The sequence below is a fragment of the Apis laboriosa genome, unplaced genomic scaffold (assembly GCF_014066325.1).
Source record: "Apis laboriosa isolate Shangri-la unplaced genomic scaffold, ASM1406632v1 scaffold1321_cov151, whole genome shotgun sequence".
Lineage (NCBI taxonomy): Eukaryota > Metazoa > Arthropoda > Insecta > Hymenoptera > Apidae > Apis > Apis laboriosa.
This window is the reverse complement of record NW_025221248.1, coordinates 2048306-2071519: the sequence shown is the minus strand read 5'-3', so window position 1 is coordinate 2071519 and position 23214 is coordinate 2048306. Positions and strand designations below refer to the sequence as shown.

The 23214-nt window shown below is 39.2% G+C and overlaps 1 protein-coding gene and 1 long non-coding RNA gene across 3 annotated transcripts in view; one reads left to right on the top strand and one right to left on the bottom strand.

Moving 5' to 3' along the window:
- The window catches only part of LOC122720809 (probable nuclear hormone receptor HR3), a 105313-nt gene extending 95460 nt beyond the window's left edge, over positions 1-9853 (bottom strand). The window contains exon 1 of the mRNA XM_043947800.1: positions 8565-9853. Coding sequence (XP_043803735.1) covers positions 8565-8724 — 160 coding nt within the window. The 5' untranslated portion in view covers positions 8725-9853. The remainder of the gene's footprint in view (positions 1-8564) is intronic.
- Positions 9854-14871: 5018 nt separating this feature from the next.
- LOC122720810 lies at positions 14872-17715 on the top strand. 2 transcript variants are annotated; one of them, XR_006347821.1, is made up of 3 exons: positions 14872-15438; positions 15498-15636; positions 17440-17715. It is a non-coding gene; the product is annotated as an uncharacterized LOC122720810 (long non-coding RNA). The 2 variants fall into 2 exon arrangements; XR_006347820.1 differs by having other exon boundaries at positions 15487-15636.
- Positions 17716-23214: the final 5499 nt, after the last annotated feature.

The window sequence follows — 23214 nt, the reverse complement described above, 5'->3', positions numbered from 1 at the left end:
TTATCATATTTCAATTCGAACAAAACTCATCTATCTACAAATTAAAAACGTTTCCGCAAACGTTTTCAAACTCTCTATCTTACTCCAATTTACCGAAGAAATGGAGGAAAAATCGAGAAAAAATTGCTATAATACGTAAATCTCGTAAAACGTGGGCCCGCGAATTTCAAAAATCATATTCGAATTACGGGAATTCCCGTATCCACCAATAGAACGGTCGAAACGGGGCTGTTGACTATGGCGCCACTCCGGCGAGACGCAGCTTAGTCGGTAAAGTTGAGCATCGACGATAACTTCACGCGAGTTATCAACGTGCCCGGTCGATACAACGTGCCGTTCTCCGCACGCCGGTCGGCGTCATAAGATTGGCCCCACGATGATGGCAGCGTTGGCAGCGTCATCTGACGTGGTATTCGGTAGCATGGCGCGCGGCCGGCCTTGCAAGGCTGCAGGCCATCGAACTCTTGGCCTACTGCCGCGCCACGTAATACGTGTATACGATGCGCGAGAACGAGGATAACCGGCATGCGAGAGGGAAAAAGGACGAACGATCCGGTGGGAGCGGTCTTCCAACTCTGAAAACCTGGGGAAGAGGGGTGAGCGAGGCCAGTGCCGTACGATCGAGGTGTCCGACCACTCGAGACACCGCACGCTCGAAGATATATATTCGAGATTTCGTTTCTCAATCGAGTAACGAATAACACTTTAAGCGAAATTGAAACATTCCAAAATTGTTGGAACGATTTGAAAAGTTTCGATACCGTATAAATATATATATATATATAGAAATAAAATTAGTCTCCCATTCGAAGAAAGACGCACCACGATTATTTTTTGCAGCTTAATTGAGTAAACAAATAACTTTCAATCGAATTACCGCAATCGTATTATAACCAAATAATCAAACGAATAATATTTATTCTATCAACCCTTCAAGGAAGATAGCTTCGAATTATAGCATCCTTCATTGTGATCTCAAAAGTCTCATACCTCCCCCTTCTCTATATTAAGCACAAACATCGCCAAATCAGAGCAAATAAATCGAATTAATCGGCAAACATCCCGTATGAACCAAGTGGATATCGCATATCGGTACCATAATGGCGGCGCTCGAGCACGAAACGCCCGAAGTGCCCTTTGCCGCTCGGTTATTCGGTACGTTTATTCTCAATATTCCTCCGTCATTCAACGGAGGAGGCACGACATTCCTGTGTGTGACGCATATATATATATATATATATAAAAAAGCTTTCAGCCGTTCTATAAACGAGGGGGGGGAAGAGAATAAGAATGTTCGGAGGAAAAAGGGGAGGAAGTAGTGACGTCATCACGAGGAATTTCATCATATAGCTAGAATGCAAGGTATCAGTCGGTTTTAAGCGCGCTACGGGAGGCCAAACCGTGCCACGGTCGTACTTCGAAGCGGGGCTTCCCTGTCGGACGCACTTTTACCCTACATAGCACTGTATAAGCTCGTTAACGAGACGAATCTCGTGCGCAAAACCTGACGCTCGTAAGCAGGGAATTAAATTGGCGGGGAGTGTGAATTACACTATGCATCGGAAGAAACTCTTGTTCCATCGTTGTTATCTCGTTTCGACGTTTCTTACGCGAGGATGGATTGTGATTTAACGCGGTGTTGTGGCAATGGAAAAATTCGACGATGCATATTTCTTAAAAAATTTTAAACGTTTTTTAAGCATACTTTTTCGTGGCTCCTCGTCAATAACGCGTGGGAAACATTTGTTAATATACGTAATGTGTAAAATAAGCAACATCAAAGGGGAATGTGACGAGTCATATTTTTCGTTCTTTGAAGCGGGGAAAAATTCTCAGGGAAAAAATTCAAATTAAACGTGATTAAACGTTCTTGGGAGAGATACGATATGTTACGAAGAAAAGGGAAACCCTTTCAGAATGCATATCTCGATTGAATTGTAAACCGAATTGTAAACAGACACACGATACACGAAAGTGCACTCTACCTCGTCAGAATTTCCTCTCCCCCTCCTTCCTCGGTATCTTCCCATCCGTTTACGTCTATTTACCAAACTAGGCTCGAATAGCTTGACGTGTGCTACTTGCCCGCTCGTTTGATGTGTCCCGAAGGAAATGCGCACCAACCCTTGAAATAAAATGGTGGCATAAATGTTTCCTCGTCGTCGAAGTTTCGCCGTTCAAGCTTTATTATTCGATTTTCGTCCAACATAAAGTTCATCGAAGTTCAAATTTTCAAATCGGTTGAAAAGAACAAATAAAAATAAATGCAATTCAAACTCTTTGATCGATCGACGAGAAATTTCAAGGATTATAAATAATATATCACCACAAATTAAAATGCAATAACGTTTCATTATCCACCGGACTTTTTAATCGATTATCCCTCGATTTATTTCCGTATCTTCGATAATACTAATTGCATCGTTTCAATGAAGATAATTTATCCTTCGTAGAACCTTGTGTACCTGATATCTGTCTGAAATTAATTGAATCGACGAAAGAAAGGGGATAGGATCGAGGGGCTTCCAACAAAAATTCACTGGATGAGTGTTACACGATCACAGTATGCGCGTTGTTATTAATTTTTATCATATGATATTATAACGCCGTGTATAATAGATGTCAGGAAACGATAAACGAACATCGGTAGAATACACATTCATACGTGTGGATAATTCGTTACGTGTGCGGATACAAGCAATTAATGGCAAAATGTCTGACCTCGTAATCCTCAGACCCTCAGCAGATGTACTTGTGTGTGATTAATACGATGGACACGTTGTTTTCAAGTCTCCCTTAAAGTTGGAATGTGCACATGGATGCGTGATGTAATCTCGTAATGTAATCCCGAATCGACAACATCAATCAGTATAACAATTTGGTTTTTCTATTTTAGAAATGTAAAACTCTGCTCCATGAATATTTAATTCCTCGCCTCGTGACGTTGGATCACAACTCGTGACGCGATTCGATAAAGTAAATATTCTTAAATGAAAAAATTTAATTTAGATTCCGATTTTAATTTTAATACCGAGTCGCAAAAATATTCGTGCACCAAAAGAGAATTTAACTAATAAATCGTGTTATTAAAATGGACCATAATTACATATAATTATATATATAACCATAATTATATATAAATCAATATATTTTTATTAATCATTTCCAGGCAAAATTTAAAGTTTTAGTATTATTTTTCTTTTTTAAATATAATGCAAGATAAAGCAAAATATTAAAATTTAACATTCTATTATTCCATTATAAAAAATATTTCCAATTGAAATTGTGTAAAATGTGTAAAATGGTAAAAATTTGAAGAACAAAAAATAAATTGGTCTACACATAATCCATTATATTCTGAATATACAAAAATTTTCATTAAAATCAGGTTTTTCATACAATACGTGTAATTTCTTTTTGAAAACTGACTATATGTAAAAACTGTGTGTATAAAAAGGAATTAATTATTGTAAAATTGAATAAATTAATAATATAATATCTAAATTTGTTTCTATTATTTATAGAAATGACGGAAGATATTATTTTTGCGCATTTTGTTCAAAAGGATAATGAAAAGAAATTCGTTCCCTTTGGTATTTTATTTACACAGTATCTTCATCCTGCAAAAATTCTTTTCCACGATAAAAATAAGTGAATCTTTGTAAAATCCATCTTCGTCCCTCCATTTTGAAACAATCCGCGGGACTATTTATCGACTGAGCGTTAATCGCGCTAAATCATACAAATTGATGTTAATTCGACCTTTGGAACCACATGGATTTTAATGCTTGAAAACAACAGAATCAAATATTCCCTTTCTTTTGGCATAGGGAATATTTAAAACGTAGTGTGAAATGTATAAATAATTATGCTGGTATGAAATTTATTCACCATTGCAAACAATATGATTCATTTTTCAGTACTAGTATAGTTTTATCGAAAAACTTTATCTATTTCAAATTAAATCGAGTTTCTTAAGCATCATTTCAAAGATAACAATATCTATTACTACATTATTTTCTTTCTACTTGTATCCAAATAAATTTACACGATTATACAATCAATCATTTCACATGCAATGGGCCATTAATATAGTTTTATAATTAAATATCGAATTGAATTCCTAAAAACAGAATCTCCAGAATACAAAAAAAGAAACGCCAACTGCTCGATTATCGTATATCAATAATATATACGGAACACATGGGATAAATAGCAAAATACCTGACCTCGTAACCCGTAGATCAGAGAGATGTATTTGGCGATTTGAGCATGATGCATTTACAGGTAGGCCAGCGTAGAAAGCAGCGCACAATAAAGATAAAGAAAACACAGGAGAAACCTTAACCTACGTCAATCCAGGTGAAATGATTCATTACCTGAAACGAAATCACCTTTCTTACATAACCGACAGCCAATCTGTGATAATTAAACGCGAGACACTTTAGATAATTTCACAAGAATTAATTATTAATTCCGTTAAACGACGAACAAGCAAATCGTTGACCCTGTGGCAACGAAAAATAAAACATTCCCGATCCCAGAAAAGAAAGAAAGAAAAAAAGAAAGAAATAGTAAATATCGCGCTTCAACTTGCGAAACAACGGATAAAAATAATTCCGCGTTCGAATTTGAAAAGAAAGAAAAAAAATAACATTTTTCACGGAAACGCCTCCGAAAAAATATTACCCTCGAAAAAATTTTCCCCTCCGTTGTTTTCCTTCAAAAACGAACAAAAAAAAATATATATAAAAAATATATATATATAAAAAAATATATATCACGAGGAACGATAAAACGAAAATAATTAAAACTGCAAAAAAATTGATATTACATGTATGACTCGAATCCTCGAAAGCCGTAACGAATGGCACACAAGGATGGAATGCGCGCTTGTAAAAATCAACGAGCGGTAGGTCGTTAATACAACGGTACAAACCGCTAACAAGGCTTGCTCGCGTGGATTCGGCGTTGAGCAAATATTACGAGCGATACGCCCCTGTACGCCCATGAATGGTTAACGAACGGCGAATATTACGACAAATATTGGCTCGTAAAGTTTCTCATGATACCGGACACGGAGCCCGCGAACCGTCTGGCCTCCTAACCTCTAGACCCGACGCGAGAAACGCGCAAGTAGCCGAGAGATGAGCGCCCTCGCGCCAACAACTGCGCACTCCAAGGCTTCCTTTTTCCGTTACGCGTAATACGCGTGCATGACGACAAGCAGTTAGTCGGTGGAAGGCGATTAAAACGGCGCTTTTAACGCGCGAAAGCTTGAATGCATGGCTCGGATAATATCGTAATAACAAGCGGCTGAAGAATCGGTTAACTGTGGTTCTAGCACCCATCGCCGCCAACCGGTTCCATTATCTTCCCAAACCCGGGTTTCGATGTGTGAGCCGTGGAAAGAGAGGTGTATTACGATAACATAGGACCGTCAAAGCGCTACCAGAGAGTACTGTTAAGTAATATTTCGTGTCAGCGATTGGGTTGACTGGCGGATAAACAATGGCTGATTATTTATAAGATTGGTGGATTTAAGATTGGTTCGAGAGAATCGGTTGATACGATGCTTTTGTATATTGATTCGAATGTTCGTTTGTTTTTAGTATAGTTTTTTAAAAAAATAATACGTATTCTTCTTTAATTATATACATTTTATAAAATAGAATTATATTCTTGGCTTCTGTCGAGAGAATAAGATATTAATCTCGAATCATATCATTAAATTTGAAAGCTCCATTCTATAATCTAGAATACTTTTCTAACTTATCCTTTTTTATGAAACGAATAACAGTGCTTTCAAAATAGTGCATCCTTCTTCAAAGATGAAACAAGAGATAATTCATAATTCTCATTTAGATTAAAAAAAAAACAAATCCAATGCTAAACGCAACAATATAAATTCCTCAAAGTCGAAATTTAAATTTCCGAAAACGGAAATATCCGCGGAATATTCTCCCCATAATTCTCCCTCCGATTCACCGTTGCCCGATGTAAACGCAAAGCGTAAAAACCGAGCCACGCATCGGCCGCGATACTACGCGATACAACGGCGGTTACCCACAACCCGTAACAATGAATCAAGCGCTAATGTAAACGGAACTGGCCGGTTCGCGGGATAAGAAGTCGCTACGCGTGCACACGTATACACGTATTTCAAGAAGAAACAGTCAACACGGTAACCCTCGCATAAATCCATCTCGCATCCTCCTCGGTGTACGCGCCTTGGGGATCGCAATTTTTCCACGGTTCGACGAATTCGCGGCGCAAACCGTTTCCCTTCCAGTCGAGCGCGCCGCGTGCTTCAAAGAGAACGGTGAGACAGCACGTGGTGGGTATACTCGCGGATCAACCGAGGTAACGGTGTCCGGTAACCGCGTCAGAGCCGGTGCTAGCGGTACTCGAAAGCGTTCCGTTACTCGACCGACAGATCCGCTAACGCGACTCTCGCGCTCTCTCCTTCCCTCCTCCGTGCACCGCTCCTTCTTCCCCTTTCTCTGTATACCCGCCGTGGGATGAGAAGCGTGCACGAAAAGCGGCGGCATATCGGCCCTCTCGGTGTATACAAACTCGCGACGAGTAATGGCCCTTCATTACGCGAACGACGCGAACAACCGTCTATATCCTCCTCGTCGCTTTGATTTATACGTAAGTATTTACACGTGGACCCTTGTGATCCATTTCGGATTGAGGATTGAGAATAAGAGCAGATTTGTGTCGTTTTTTTCCTTTTTTCTTATTCGTTGAAAGAGAGGTCTCTGTCGTGAAATTGTTAGAAAGAATTAGAGGCTAACTAATTAGAGAGAAATTTTTCTTTTTTTTTGAATTTTGAAGCTTTGATTCATAGAGAATACTATAATGGATTCTAATGGATCGATTTCGTAGAGATTGAGAGTAAGGGTAGAGACAGATTTGTATCGTTTTTTATTTTTTATTAGATAAAAGATACCAATTTGAAAGATATTTCTTTTCACACGTTTTCAAAACTGCTCTACTCGTGATTTGCATTAAAATATAAAAAATTGAGTAAGTTGTATTCCTATCTAATTAATGGATTCGCTATCATTTAAAGAGAAACATTTTGATTATGTTAATTTTACACAATATAAAAATATAATAAGTTAATCGTTCCTTTTAATATGCATAATTATCTTCTAAATTAATAATTAATATTTATGAACATATATATATATACATATGTATGTATATGATAATGAATATTATCTTAATTTATATAATTTAATGTATTTTTAGCCAATTAATTTAATTCAAATTTGATTACTTACAATGTTAAGAATATATCTCTCATATATCTTTCCAAAAATCTTCTTTTCTTTTCTTTTTATTTGTTTAACAGAGAAAATACCGCACAACAGATTTGAGCAACGTTTGAATGTTCGAAATATCCGAATGAAAACTTTCCATCAATCCGTTGTATCATTTTTTCAATTTAAAAATGATTCAGCAACAAAAATCTATCTATCCATCGGTTAAACAACACCTTATGATCGTGTAATTTCCGAGCATAATTAATTGCGAATTTGCGAAATTGAATTTCTTCCATTTGAAATTTTACGTAACCGGAACGAGAAACTGCCTCACCCCCACTTCACCCCCGGTATCAATTACTCCGCGATCATTCGACCAGATCGGAATTAATTTCGTTAATTAAAACGTGACGCGATATCGCAGGAATTCCCTGGGAAACATTACGCATCCGACATTGATCCGTTTCAGCTGGCTATGCGCCACGTAATGGTCCCTCGATACAGATATCGTTATGTCGAGAGTATCCCAAACTTTCGCTTATACATCATAATAAGTGTTTAATATCATTAAAATACGATCTTGACACTTGCGATAACGAGGAAGAGAAAACTTCTATTGAACTTTTTTTTTCTTTTTTTTTCTTTTCTTTTTTNTTATTTTCTTTTTTTTTTTTTTTTTATGATCCGACAACTATCGAGATGGTAAACAGTTTTTTTCATGTCAAAGTAGTTTCAGTAGAGAAGATTATAGATTTTTTTTTTTTTATTGGTCCATTTTTATCGCGCATATCAGGACGAATTCAACGATGCTCACGAGCAATAAAGTTGCATCCTATATCTTTACGAAAAAAAAAAAAAATCGACCAAGGTCAAGTTGAGATAAATCAGAGATGAGATATAATCTTTGACTCGCTGCGTTCGTTAAATTTGCCAAAAATCGCCAATCCTGCTCCCTTCTTTTTCGATGATGTTTCACGTATCGTAATCCGACAAGAATAAGCATTTAAATCGCCATATTCCATTAGAGATTTTTCGATTAAAAAAATGAACGTCGGTATAATACTCGGTTTTCCACGCCATCGTGCCGATTTGCACGTAATTGAAAATGCGTAAATAAAGCAAAAAAGAGAGAGAGAGAATAATAAAAAAAGATGCGAAAAACGAGCATTATATCGATCGATAATCAAAAAAAATTGATTGAAATTCGGTGGAAAGCGAATCTAATTAGAGATGCCCATATATCTTAAATATAATCCCTACCGGATGATCTCGATCGTTTCCTATTCGTACCTGTGCCCGTGATCGGTGGAGACGCCAACTGCGAGCTGCTTATATCCGGCGGTTGTTGATTCTGTTGCGTTTGTTGCTGTTGTTGCGACTGTTGCTGCTGTTGCTGCGGGCTATTCGCGGCCACCTGCACGGTACCCGGGCTCGCCGCGCTTTCCGCCATTTTTCTTTTCTTTTTTTCTCTTTATCTCTTTCTCCCCTTTTCAATTTCACGGTACCGTGTCTCTTTTTTTCCTTTTTTTTTTTTTTTTTCTTCTTCTTCTTCCTCTTTTTTCAAATCTCCATGAACGACAACCGCGACATTTTTTCCACCGCTCGGGGAAATGAAAAACGCGATTCGAACGCGATCGGTCGTCACACTTTGCCCCGTTTCCGCTCCGAGGCTCGACGATTCGACGCGACGAGGCGAGTAGATGTCGGACGAATCGGATCAGACACGTTTTCGATATCGGTCCGCAGGTAGAAAAATTGTTGTCCCTGCCTCGCGTACCTGCGCACACCGCCTCTTTCTGCTCGATTAACGAATTTTTTCACACCGTTCGATCACACAATGTTCTTCTCTCTCTCTCTCTCTTCTTTTTTCTTCTTCTTCTTCTTCTTTCTTTTTCTCCTATTTCTCATATATCTCGAGATATAATATTTCTCGTTTTACACGGGAAATGTCTTTTATTATTTTCGTTTATCCTCTTCATGGATACGCTCGATCTTGGTTGGCTTGTTTCTTATTCCTTCGCTTTTGATTCCTTCTTATTGCCGATCACTTTCCCTCTCTCTCTCTCTCTCTCTCTCTCTTATCGCGCCACCCCACACGTTTTACGATCAGACTATTGTCAACGGCCTGAACCAGCACGTCGCGCTCTTACAAAGAGAAAATTCCTCGAAGGTTGCCACGTAATTCCGTTTCACGTCGGTGGACGTTGGCACGGCTTCGAATCGCGATCCGGATGCCATCTCTTCCGCGAACGAGATTAAAGATGCACTGTCAAGGGCCGCCAACTCCGTGTGTGCACCGTGTGATCCGATCGATCGTGATGTCGACCCGGTAAAAGTTCGACGATTAGGTTGGTGAACGGTTGACTCCCGCTCGCGAGATCGAATCAATGGCGAGACCGTTGCCGATGCATCGAGGATGCAAGGCATGGAGAGACCATCGTCGATCGATTTTTAGTACCTCTTCGAGTTATAACGTCGAGATACGTCTTTGGATAAAAATTTCGACCGTTAATTAACGATTTTCGATCTTCGATTTTCGGATCTCGAGATAAGGAATGTTTTGATCAAAATTTCGAATGGAACGATGGAGAGAAGAGTTCCTTTCTTCTTCCTTTTCTTCTTCTTCTTCGAAATATCGTCGAATATATATATATATATATATTTTTTCGATCACTTTTTCTTTTTTCGAGTGTTGCTTTGTCCCCTTTTGAAAACGAAAGGGAACGGATGAAAATATATAGGACACGCCCAAGCGAAAAAACGGCGAAAAATCAGGGAAGCTTACGAGGTAACGATGTATATGTTTCTTCGTCGATCAGTCGAGAGAGGAGAAATAATCTCGAGGCACTGTTTATCGTATCGATCGCGGTAGCGTTGTCGACCTTCGTTACTTTCCGATGAGGAAGAGTTCGACCGTTTCACGATCTCTTTCGCGATAAGACGGGAGGGGAAGGAAAGTGGAAATAATTGGGTTATGAGATAAAAATTTGCGAAGAACGGGATTGCAGTAACGATTTCACGTACGAAATAATCGCGTGTCGGTATAATCAATTAGATAATCAGTCGAGAAAGGCATAAAATTTTTAGGCACTCTTCACCTTGTATCATCATCGATACCCTCAATCGATTTTGCTTAATCGAAACTAGAAGAAAATAAGAAAAAAAAATCGAGATTAATACATATATATATATATAACACAGCTTATTATTATTATACAATAAGAAAAACGAATGAAAGTAAAAAAATTTCCAAACAGAGGGAAACAGAATTGAAAATAGAGATGAAAAGGAATTAGAGAGAGTTTCTCTAAATAATTACGATTAGTTACGATCAGTCAGAAGTACCGAATTGAAAATATTATATTTTTAGGCACTCGTTTGTCGCTTTATATACGCGTGTGTTTATATTATATACGTATGTATGTATATATATATATATTATGTATGTATATATATATATATATATAATATCGACCCTCTCGAACGTTACCCCTGTCAGGGGTAAGACACGAAATGGAATTACGAATTGGCCGACGCGGCACGCCAACAAACGCAGGGCGGTAGAAAAGCTGAAACAAGGGTGGCGTGGAAAGAAAAACGGGCAGGGAGGGGGAGGGTAGGAGTGGAGCGACGAGTCGATAGGTCAGTGGGTCTCGTTCAAAGAACGACTCTCTTCGATTCACCCGCGCTCGTTCGTACGCGCAGCCACGTCGCCCTCCTGCCTTCTAATACTTCACTTCCTCCACCTCGGTCGGTGTCCTCCGATCGACGACGATTTCCCTGTTTCGACTCGAAATTGGTATCGGCAATTTCGAAACGGTGTAAGTTGGTTCGAAGAGTTGGAAAAAGGGGAGAAAGAAAATAAAAGAAAAAGAGAAGAAAAAAAAGGAAACAGAAGAGGAAAATGGAAAAGAAAAATGCGCGGCGAGGTGGTGGGAGAGGTGGGGCACTCAGTCGATAGGTCAGTAGGTCTCGTTCAGAGAACTGTTCTTCGAGGGAGTTTCATCCAGTTCGCACTTTCAGTTTCAATGTCTCTGCCCCGTTAATCTGGATACACTAATTATCGACCCATACGAACGAGTCTGTAGGTCAGTTTCTTTTTTTTTTTTTTTCTTTTTTTCTTCTTAGTCTCGTTTAAAACGTATTATATATGCGTCACTGGAAAAAGGGATATATATATATATATATATATATTTATATACACATGTATATATACATGTATATACAAGACACAATTGAATCACAAGTTTTTAGAAATAAAAGAAACAAAAATAGAAAAAACACTTTGCACGATTGATCAGAACTGGTTATTCCGTGTTATCGATAGCTGGTCGATCGATTTGGCGAGGGTTCCGCTTGCTTGTAATTGTTTGTATGTATACAACATTTGATGACAGATCGTTGGACAGATTGGACAGACAGATCGAACTGTTTGAGGTGGGTGATCCAAATCTCAAGGAACGAGGTTGCACGCGTTTATGCGCGACCTTCGCCACGACTAATTCGGTAGCTACGGTCTTCGGTCGATATTCCGTTAACAACCAGCCTCGTCGTTCAACACGACGTCGTGCAACGCAGCGAAACAATTCGATACCCGCGTTTCCCGTTCCTTCACATTTCGCCTCGTCCCGATTGTCCACCCTTCGATCGGTTTCCTTCATCGGACACACTCAACGCCCCACGAAACGAATTATCGTCACGTTGAATCAACGATATCACGTTCTCAGTTTCAATTTCGGTGTCTTTGGGGAAGAGGGGAAAAGAAAAGAGAAGAAAAAATAAACGGTGACACGAAATAAGATCTGTGTTGTGTCAAATCCGAAACGAGAGTTCAATCGTCGAGCAAGCTTAGCTTTTCCCTTCAATATTTCCACGACTGATCACTGGTTAAAATCATAACCGTACGTTCGAATAATATTCCCTCGATCCATCATCGTCCAATCATTCCTTGTCCGGATCCAAGGTATCAAGATTGGCGATCGAGTCCCATGATTTTCAAGATACGAGAAGCGTGTCGAAGATCTCGCCCCAGGACAGATTTTGGCCGCGAGGATGATGATGTTGGAACGATGAGGAAACGAGTCGAGCCGCCACCAGGATCTCTCCACTCAACTTGGCCTCGTGGGCTTTACGTCATTGTCGTCTCCGTCATCCTGAACGCTCGTTCATACGTTGATACGATTCTGGAAGAAGCACACAACGATACCACGGAAACAACACACGTACGGGAACACGCGTCGCGGCAAGTTCGCGCGTCGACAGTGTCACGGACGGGATCACCCTCGATTCCTTCGAAAATAAGCTCGTGCTTGTGCCGTTTCGGAGCCGAACGTCTCGTTTCGGCTATGCACTTCACGGGGAACCAGTGGCTCGAGCTTAAAGCGACCGTCAGCAGATGGCGGCCAGTGTTGAGCCACCGTTTACTACCACCACCACCACCACCACCACCACCACCACCCCGCCCGGGTAACACTGATCCACGCACAGTTTTCCCTCGTAGCTGATGATCGTGCCCTCTCGTCAACATACCCTGGACAACGGACACGATCCTCGGTCACTTGCTGGACACCCGTTTTTCCCTCTCGCACCCGTTTCTCATCCCGGTGTTCCACGATCGATTTTATGGGATCACATCGCGGCGGACGGAAATTACCCGAAATATATATCGAAATGTTCTATCCCCCGAGGCCAGTGGAAGAGGTTGAGTTTCATTGGTTCAACGCGATTCAGGGATGATACGCGCACGCGCCACCACTGCGCGCTCTGGCTAGTATATTCGTTCGATCCGTTACCAGCCTGTATTCCTCGGTCAGATAGACCGTTCCAACGAACAGATAGGGTTATATTCTTAATCTTATATGTTTATTTAATTCTTAATCATTCATGGTAGGTCGGGGCAATTTTCGCCGGATCTTTTATGTCCTTTGAGTGGGAAAATAATATTTTGGAAGTTGTATGGGGATGAGATGAAGATCGAAAAAAGGAAAAGATGAGAAGGAAAGGATTGTCGATAGAGGAAGAATCGTGTCCCTTTAAGGTGAGGCTGATTATACGATAATATATATTTGGCTTCGGTGATTTCTTTTTTTCTCCCTCGTTTTTTCGTTCGATTTAGGTCGATATTTTTGACATTTTGACAGAAATCCTATTTTCGAATCCAACACGGAAATTTTTAACCAATATGAGAATTCGTGCATAAACAATTCAACTTCCAATGAAATTATCAAGCAAAGTCAATTAATTATCGACATATATTAATAATAATCAACAAATAACAGATTAACTCAATTTATTTCCTAGGTTTTCGTAGAAACCGAAGTTGCACTGTTACAAATAAAAAAAATTAAGAAAAATCGGAGATCTTTCTTATCTTTCTTCGTCAAACAATAACATATAAATCATTGCATATGCATTCAACTTAATCTTTTCACAAAATGTTATTGATTTAAATTTGAACTCAATTAATAATTTAAAAATAAAAGATTAATTAGCATACAGATTATTTATATATTTTACATGCTTGGTTAAATTTACTTGGCTAAAATTACATTTACAAATTTAAACAGCTCGTTACATCACACGACGAGACAAAACGATCCTTGTTTTCGTCATTTCGTTCCCAAATACTTATCTTCATTCTCGATGAAACTCAATCGAAGGAATTTCGAATCGAACGGGGCCCCTCCGTGACAATTTCGAAACAAGCCAAGGGGCCTTCAATACATCACCGGTTATAATTATTTGCACGTAAACGCGCGTGCAACGACACTCGTGTTCCGTGTTTCATCGTCTCTCCGCGCCATTGAATTTATCGCTACCGTTATACACCTTTCGACTGGATCCCCGCCTCTCGCCGCCCGTGTCCGTTTGAGTTAAAGCGCCGCTCGGCAGGCGAGGGGCCCTAACCGTCTCTCCGAACACTCTCCTCGCTCTCCTCGGGGCCCGACACGAGCCGCTGCATTTTCAGAACGGTACTCCTAACTGTATCTTACATACGTATATACAACGTATATATACGTGTATATACGTCTGTTGATGCTCACCTGTCGGTATCGGGCACCCGCGCATACCGATCGGGGAAACAAGGGAAAACGGCCGCCTCGTTGACCCCGGCGATGATCGAGCGATGACGAGGAGGTGTGCCTCCTCTCGAGGTCGAGGGAACCGAGGGAAACTTTAATTCACACACGATCTTTGGATTGGATTGTGTAGCATTGAAACGCGAAACCGTTGATCCGAGATGAGATGATCAAAGAGAGTATCCTGAAGTATCGTGAAGATTGAACGTGTTGACGTTGGTCGCGATTTAATCATCAATCGAGCAACGTTGCTGGAAACGTTTTCATCTCGTATTTTGCGATTGGGTGAAGAAAATTTTTAGAAATAGAATGGGATATTATTTTTAGGATACGATGAATCGATGCTTTCGAGAAAAATAACTAAGGAGGAATCGTGCGATTGATACGTTTGACCTTTCGGGTATCAAGGTGAACAAAAATTTGGGAAATTTATTAGCAAAGAGAGGGGTATCGAATCGAAAGGAGAGAACTTTGATGTTCACGAAAAGATAAACTTCCTACCTACTTATAAGCTACGTTATACGTTCCAGTTAAAGCGAAGAATTGAATTTTCCAACGCCTGGTTCCAAGGAAGGAATTTAAACTGTATCCGATAAGTACACACCATACGAGGTACGCTTCGAGGCATCCTTTTACAAATCCTTTGTTCGCCCAAGATTTTCTCATTACGCCGAGCCCGGCTACTAATTTATTCGTACACGAGAAGCAATCACGGGAGGAAACGGTTAGTCATCGTTCAACGATCCCCCTCCCCCCTTCCTCCTCCCCCTTCTCTCCCGGTTTGAATGAGACGCGACGAGTCAGCATCGAGGCAAGGTATCGAGAACGTTGCATACAATTAAGGAACAATCACAGGCATGCATTGAAATAACGATCGAAGATTGAGGGAGAGAATCGGGATTTGAACCGTTAATCGTTTTTAGTATACCGCTTCAATGAGCCGCGCGAAGCGAAACACGGATCGAGGGGGAGGGAAGGAGTGGGATAAGGCGGGAGAAAGAGAGAGAGAGAGGGGAGGGAGAAGAGGAATTCTTGGCTGGTTCGAGTCGAACAACGTGTAGCGGATCTTCTACGCAGGTATACAAGTAAGTACGTACGTGCGGGTCGCGTGTAGGGATACTCACGTAATGTAGGCCCGTTCCAGGAGATACCGTAAGACCTTGCTGTTACGTCACTAGAAGCCACGTGATTAGGAGAAAAAGGATACCGGCGAGAAGGGAGACGAGAAAACGGAAACTCTGCCCTCGGGCTGAGCACGCTTCGTGCCCCGTTCTTCGAAATTTGTAAGTGTACAATTTTTTTCTTAATCCTTTTTTCTTTTTTCCAATTTCTTATTTTGTTACCTATTTGAAATTTCATTTTTCTTTTTTTTTTTTATTTTTCCAGAGTGTTTAAGTTTAACTTTTTAAGTTAAGAAGTTTAGAAATTTGAAGATGCATCTTGATCTTCTCTTAATCCTTTTTCTTTTTTTTATCTTCGAACGAATTTTTGAGGTTTAATTGAAGTTTAAAAATTCGAAAATGAAATATTTTTTTTTTCTCTTTTCCTATTCTTGAATTGTCTTTATGTTTTTGAAATTGAAAGATACAATGTTCCCTTAGCTTTTTTTTCCCTCTTTTCATTTTTGAGTGCTATTGTGTTTTCGAAATTTGATTGAATTCCAAAAATTCATAAATGCTCCTTTAATCTTTTCCCCTTTCGTTAATTTTTTTCTCTTTTAATTTTGATTAATCCTTCCTTTTTCTAAATTTCAAAACAGTCGAAGCACTTTTGGAAAAATATAATTTTAAAATTCTCTTTTTAAGCTGACAATTTCTTTAGCCCTAATTTAAGTAGAGTTGGAGCTTTTTTAATAGCAAAGCTATAAAATAATCGCAATTAACGGAACAGTGGTTCCAGCCATTTTCAGAATAAGAACACAAGAATCGAAAATGATTATCCAGCTGTTCCATGCTGAAACGTTTCTAAAATAAGAGACGCATGTGTAAAGTTATAATTACGTCTGTAGAGGTTACCAGTAAATTTAGATGTGCAAAGTGGGCTAAACGATCTCAGGTTGAGCTCTACGTTTAAATAAATCTACCTGTATAAATTGTAACAATACTCATACGTCAATTTTACGGACGTTTCATCTAAATATTCATAAAATATTCTACTACAGTCTTCTTGATACATTCCATATACCTTTTCCAAATACAGCAAATCCTTTGTTTATTTTCATTTTATTCCCATGAAAACGTTTTAACTACCTAGACTCTTAATTAAAAAAAAAGTTTATTAAAGTTTATATAAACATATATTCTTCCTTCAGTCAGATTAGAATGAACTACGTACGCGTCGAAAAATAAACATTTCAATCAAATTATATATTAGAGATAAGACATCGGTCGTTTATTATCAAAACCAACGGTGTTATCGATACTTGTCCCGTCCCTCTGTTGCCAACTTCGAAAAATTTTATTATACATTATACTTCCTCGTGCACAAGCATAACGCATAACAAACGTACAATTTCCAAAACGTACGCGGCAAAAACCGACTAGCCAGCGAAACTTGCCCCGAAATACCGTTCCTTTCGACGAAACTATCAAACGAAATGCGTCACGCGCGCATTTCATAAGTGGCAACGTTTATTTCGTCACGTATACGATGACTGCTTTCACGTGAAATCATCAGCCCTTCCAAACTCCTCTCCCTACCCCTTTCCTTCTTTTCCTTCCCTTCCACACCGATCCCTCGCCATCGACGCACAGTCCACGTGTTTCTATCTGCGGTCACTGCACCTTGCTGCACGTATCGCGGCCATTTACCGAAGGTCCACGTAACACGGCCACGCTTAATAATCTTTTCTCTCAAGGATCGTCAACCTTGTTGACGTAGATGGAGAAAACGATAGGGGGAACAGGCGGCAACCCGGGGAGTTAGGTGGTCAGAGATCGGAGAGGATTCCTTCCTCTGGGGTGTCTAAGCTTCTGACAGGGTGATTAATCAAAATAAGCGTTCTCGAAGCGGGGTTTAAACTCGTGTTATGTCACGTCACAACGTGGTCTCTCATTTATTCGATAATTATATTCTATCTTGTTTAGAAAATGGAGCGTTGGATTACCTTGGAGGGGATAAAGTAAGGATGTTATCAATTAGTTGGTGGAGTTCGGTATAATTATAATGGATGATCAAATTGTAATTATGAACGCTTGGAAGAATGGAATGGAAAAGGTATTTGTAATATTTTCTAAAATAAATTGTTGAATTGCAAATGATACAATTGAAGATGACGATATACTTTTTTAATTTTAAAAATTATACAGCCACAATAATGGCAATTGTGAAAATATAAAATGTATTCTTGCTTTACGTTTAATAATTTTTTAATATTCATCAAATATCAACCAAATTGTAATTGTATACGTGCACTTTTCTTTGGAATCTGTTTATTATATATACAATTTCTATTCTCGATAAAACAAATATAATAAACGATAATTTCATAATAATTTATTACTCATAGAAAAGATTTGTTTCAAGTATTTTTTTATTAATCAATCCTATAAATATATATTATACATTTTTATTTTGAAAACTGAAATTTAATCAATTGTTAATATATTCTATCGATTTCAAGAATTTTTGTAAAAATTCCTAGAAAAATGAACAATATTGGTTCCCTTTTAAATAATTCACGAAAAAGATAATCTATTCAATAATTTTATCTCGTACTCATCATATGATAAAAGATAAAAATATAAAGATAATAAGATATCAAGATTGAAAACGCTTATACATGAAATAAGCAATACGAATAATACGAACATCAATAAAAAATTGGAGACAAAAAAAGATGCACGTGAGCGTTCATAGATCATTCATCCTCTAATTAAATACCATGCCGATGCAAATACACAGTCGGAGCTTCGTGTCGATGACACGTGTTAATGGAACGTTTAGCTTATTGTTGATTCATGATACGGAAGTGCAATGTGCGGTTGAAAAAGCTTAATTTGCACCTCCTTCTCATAGCCTTTTCTTTAAAAGAAAACGCTGACCTTTCTCTTCAGATGTATTACCTCATATTCTATCGTATCGTGTTTATATTGCCCCGTTAAAAAAAAAAAAAAATCGTTTCGAATTCCAACAATTTTTATTTCGCAAAACAACGATACATTCAATCTGAATGCAAATTGAATAAAAATATTAAACAAAAAGAAAATATCCATATTACATTGACGTGACACTCTTCCAAAATCCAAAACGATATACACGATATATCCTGATTCTCAATCTGAATGCAAATGGAATAAAAATTGAATAAAAGAAAACAAACAAACTATCTCGTATCGATTTCGACGTGACTTTTCTTCCATCCATCCTTCCTAACTTGAATAAAAAATTGTATAAAAATAAAATATCCCTTGTATTATTAAAAAAAAATGTATTAAATGTAAAAATATTTGTATTAAAAATTATTCCTAAATTGTACAACTAACATAAACGAACATATTGAATAAAATTAATTATACGTATCTTAATTCTATTCTCGTTATCATTTAACACTAATACTATTTAAAATCCAATTAGACAGAGACGAGCGACGGTTAATGGCACCCTCTTAACCCAGTCTCTTCGCACCTGCCTCAAATGCAACAATTCCATTCCATGCGTGTTGACTACCGGGTCGGTCGCGAGTCGAGCGTGTCGATCATCCCCCTCCCCTCGCGGGAATACCAGAGAGGGCTAGGAGGAGGAATAAGACGTGGGGAGGTAAAAAAGGCGTGGAGGCCCTAGGAAGACTGAAAGGTTCACGGCCGGGTGGTTGGTTTAAATCAGGCAGGTAAGGTGGTTTGACGGGGAAGAGACATCACTCGCCACGTGGTGGCTCCGAGGGTCATTGTCCTGCGGTCGAGCTTTGTCGAGGTGAATCGAGCCAAGGGGACCAAGCTGCTTGTTCAAAAAAAAGTTCCCGCTGCTTTCGCCTCTCTTTCAATAGCTAGACGTTGCCCGTGGACATTCGCCTTTGTTCGCTCGCATTGGCTTTTATAAACCAATGTATTTCGTGAATTTCGTGGCCGGCGCACCGCGGATCACGGATCCCGCCGGATCTTCCTGTCCTCCTCGCGTCGAGGAGGATGTTGGCTTAATGATATCCGTATATACCGTGTGCCTAACGTGTCGATTTGTCATTGGCTAACATTTGATTTCCGACTTCGTGGAACGGGCCCTAGATTTTGTTCCAAGGAACGTGACAAGTTTTGAGAATTTGCTTTTTAAACGGAGGGAAATTAAACGGAGAAATTCCGTTTGAATCTTGTTGTGCAAGTGTTGGTTATTTAAGTGTGCTGAAAGTAAGTCGCTTTTTTTTTTGAATATAATATGTAATTTATTATATATGTTGATTAAAATATGTTGATAAAATAACCTTCTTTTTTTTGAAAAATTTATTTAATTTGTTATTTAATTGTTATTTAATTTGTTCCATTCACTTTGATAATTTTTTTAAAGAAAACTCAAATTACAATCCTGAAAACGTCCCTTCGTTTCAAGCCAATTTTGAACATCTTACAACGATAAGAAACAGCTGATAAAAAAATTTCCATTTCTTAAAAAAAGAAACCTGAAGAGAATTTCTTATACAAGTTGTTATCATTCACGACTAGCTCACACTAGAAAAATTAGAAATTATCAAGTATCAACCTCAAAAGATACCTTCATCCCTCGACGCGAGAATTAAAAAGAATTATCTCGCTTTTCTCTCTCAGATGAATAATTATGTTTCCAAAAAACTCTAACGAACAGCTTCTCTACTCTTGCTTTCGTAGAGAGAATTCCAAGGGTTGGCCGGCGAATTCCTAGGCCAATTACGGGCGGGCGTTGTCCGTTCCACGGATAGTGGGACAAAAACGGGCGTAGGGAAAAAGCCGACGTGACTGTAAATTTTTTTACGAGCACCACGAGAGATAGAGAGGGCAGCGGGCCGTTGGAGTTTCGGCCGTGGCGAGGACGGACAAGCCGAAGCCGAAGCCGAAGCCGGGCTTCGAGCGAGCGAGCGTGTAGCACCTGCGGTCGACGACCCTTGCGGTGCTATCGAATACCTGCCGACACGACGATCCGCTCGTTTGCTCGCTCGCGATCGCCTCGCTCTTTTGGTGGCCCGTCCAATACTTCGCTTCGTGAAGTTGATTAAACCGGGGGGAGGGGAGGGGGGGAAAGAAATAAGAGGAACGCGAGTAAATCGTGAAGATGGATTGAAGAACGGGCGAGAAGTGTCCGATAAGAAGACGATTTTTTGTTGGGTTCCTGATCCATCGCATCCGTGGAAGTGTCCTGGGATGAACGAGGAGAACCAATCTGGTTGATTCGAACGTGTTCAGTTTCTCGAAGTGGGTAATGGATGAATAATGAAGGTAAAGAATGGAAGAAGAAAATAATTGGAGGGGATATATTCTTATTTAAGTTTAAATAATCTATTTACGTATATAGAAATTGAATAGGTAGGATGTATTGAGAAGAGCGAGTTAATTTTGATTCAATTATGTGATTTCAGAGTTAAACAGAGTTAAACAGTTTAGAGAAATAGTTTAACAATCTATTGAATTCGAAGATTAATCTCACAATGTTTTCGAATAATAAGACATGCGCTATCTGTATAAAGATTTTTTTAGTAAATAATTAAAATCTGTCCTCTCATAAATATATTCTTTCATAAAACGATTCGTTATAAATTAATAAAAATTCTCTTGTTACTAATCAAGTTTTTTTTAGATTAGATTATTACCAATTCAATCGTTTGATAATTAAATTGAATGTAATTATTTTTCAGATAATTTCTATCGCCGCGTCTAGGACGAGATTAAAGATTTGCAGTTTGGAATATTCTTCGAAATCTCGTGCGTAAACGCGTAAGCAGATCCGGTGAAATCGGATTTGTTCTCGATTACCTCGCGTTACCTCGTTGACGCGCAATTAAGTTGCATCAATTTTGAATTAGAAAACGTTACAGCATCCGGCAATTCCTACTCACGGCAGGATCATTTCAGAACGCAAGTCGAAGAAAAAAAGGAAAAAGAAAAAGAAGAAAAACACCGCCACAAATTTTCCTTTCCGCTCGCTCACGATCGACGAGGTGTGAAATTCAATAACCCGAAATGTCATTACAGACCAAGAGATTTAAGCATGCACCTGGTAAAAACTTCTCGAGGCGGTGGTACAAGTTCTGCGCGTTTGGCAAGCTGACACGACTGGATTCAAATTTACGAGCCAAGCCACGAGCCAAGATTTTCGCGCCGTTCCATAGGGAATTGCCTATATCCATCCGTCCGTCCCTGTGATTGCGAATCATATTTGCATCGAAGGAAAATTTGCCTCGCCGCCTCGCCAATAATTTTATTAAGCGAGGTGTTTACTCTAGGAACGGCAAATAAATCCTGGAGAACATCGAACGTACGTTGTGTGTTGCCAACATACATACGTACATACGTACATACATACATACATACATACGACCCGGTTCAATGAACTCCCACTCGATCTTCTCTCCGAGAGAAGTTGAATTAATACCGAGCGAAAACCTTGAAAACGCGGTGTCTACCCTTCGTAAGTGAGCCACGATTATCAAGATTAAATGCACACACGTAACAGGGTCTCCCGCATAGTTAAAACGGAGATGATTTAAGGCCGTTGAATAGTTCGAGCTCTTCGAACTAGGTGGTGTACGAGAGAGAGAGAGAGAGAGAGAAGGAAAGAGATGAATTATTTCCACGGTGGAAAGGGGTAAATAAGTGGGGGATAATTGTCGAGATCCAATAATCGAGTCCAAGCGTGGATACGTCGTGGAATTGGAAAGAATAATCTTTTAACATTCTGTTGTAGCGATCTACGTGTAGCGATCTCAACTTCAACTACTCAACGACCGTCGCATGTTTAGATCGTTGAACTTGTGCGTTAGACCTTTCCCTTGCTCAGGTTCAAAAACCCGCGTTTTAATCTCCGAGTAAGCGGATTATTTTTGTCAGGTGAATCACGATCATGGTATGACGATTTCACGACAAAACGCAATACTTGGGGGAAGGAAAAAAGAAAAAGAGAGCGTGATATTTGCTCCCATTCTTTTCTAAGTGTTTATAACTTCGAATCTGTCTAAGCTTCTGCTTATGCAGGATAAAAAATTCGTTTAACTTTTTCACGAATAAGTTGTCAGGTAATTTAATTAATACCTAACTTTGCAACAAAATTTATAAAAATCTTAAATATGTGTAATTGTTGTTTTCCATTTTATACTTATAATCTTTACAGCCTACAATATATTTGTGCCTCTTTTCGATTCAAGTCATGTTTGAATTAAACGTATATACACATACACGTAAATACAAAATAGATAAGTCTCGAAGGATCAAAAGTGAACAGAGACAAACTTCGAAAATGAAAGAAATCTTCACTTTTCCTCAACGAAAAAAGAATAATTTCATCCAATAATCATCTGAATATTTTCCAAACGGATTAAACGAATTCTCGAATGGAATCCACCTGAAAAAAAGAAAAAAGAAANAAAAAAGGATCGAGAAAACGAAAAACGTTTAACATCGATCGAGCTAGGTTAGATCGTTGAACCTAAAACCCGACCTTCCCTCCCCTCCCCCCTCCCCCCTCCCCACCCCTCCCCCCTTCTCTTGCCTAACCGAATCGATATTCAAGGAGAACCTTGAAAAGACCCTACCACTACCTTCACTCGGTCGAGGCTCTGCATCGAGAGAGAGACTCCTAAGACCTAGAAGTGTCGGAAGAGGCATGGTCCACGGCCAGGAAGAACAGTGGGGAGTAGATTGTAGGGGGAGTAGGAAGAGAACAGAGGGGGAGTAGTAAGAAACAGC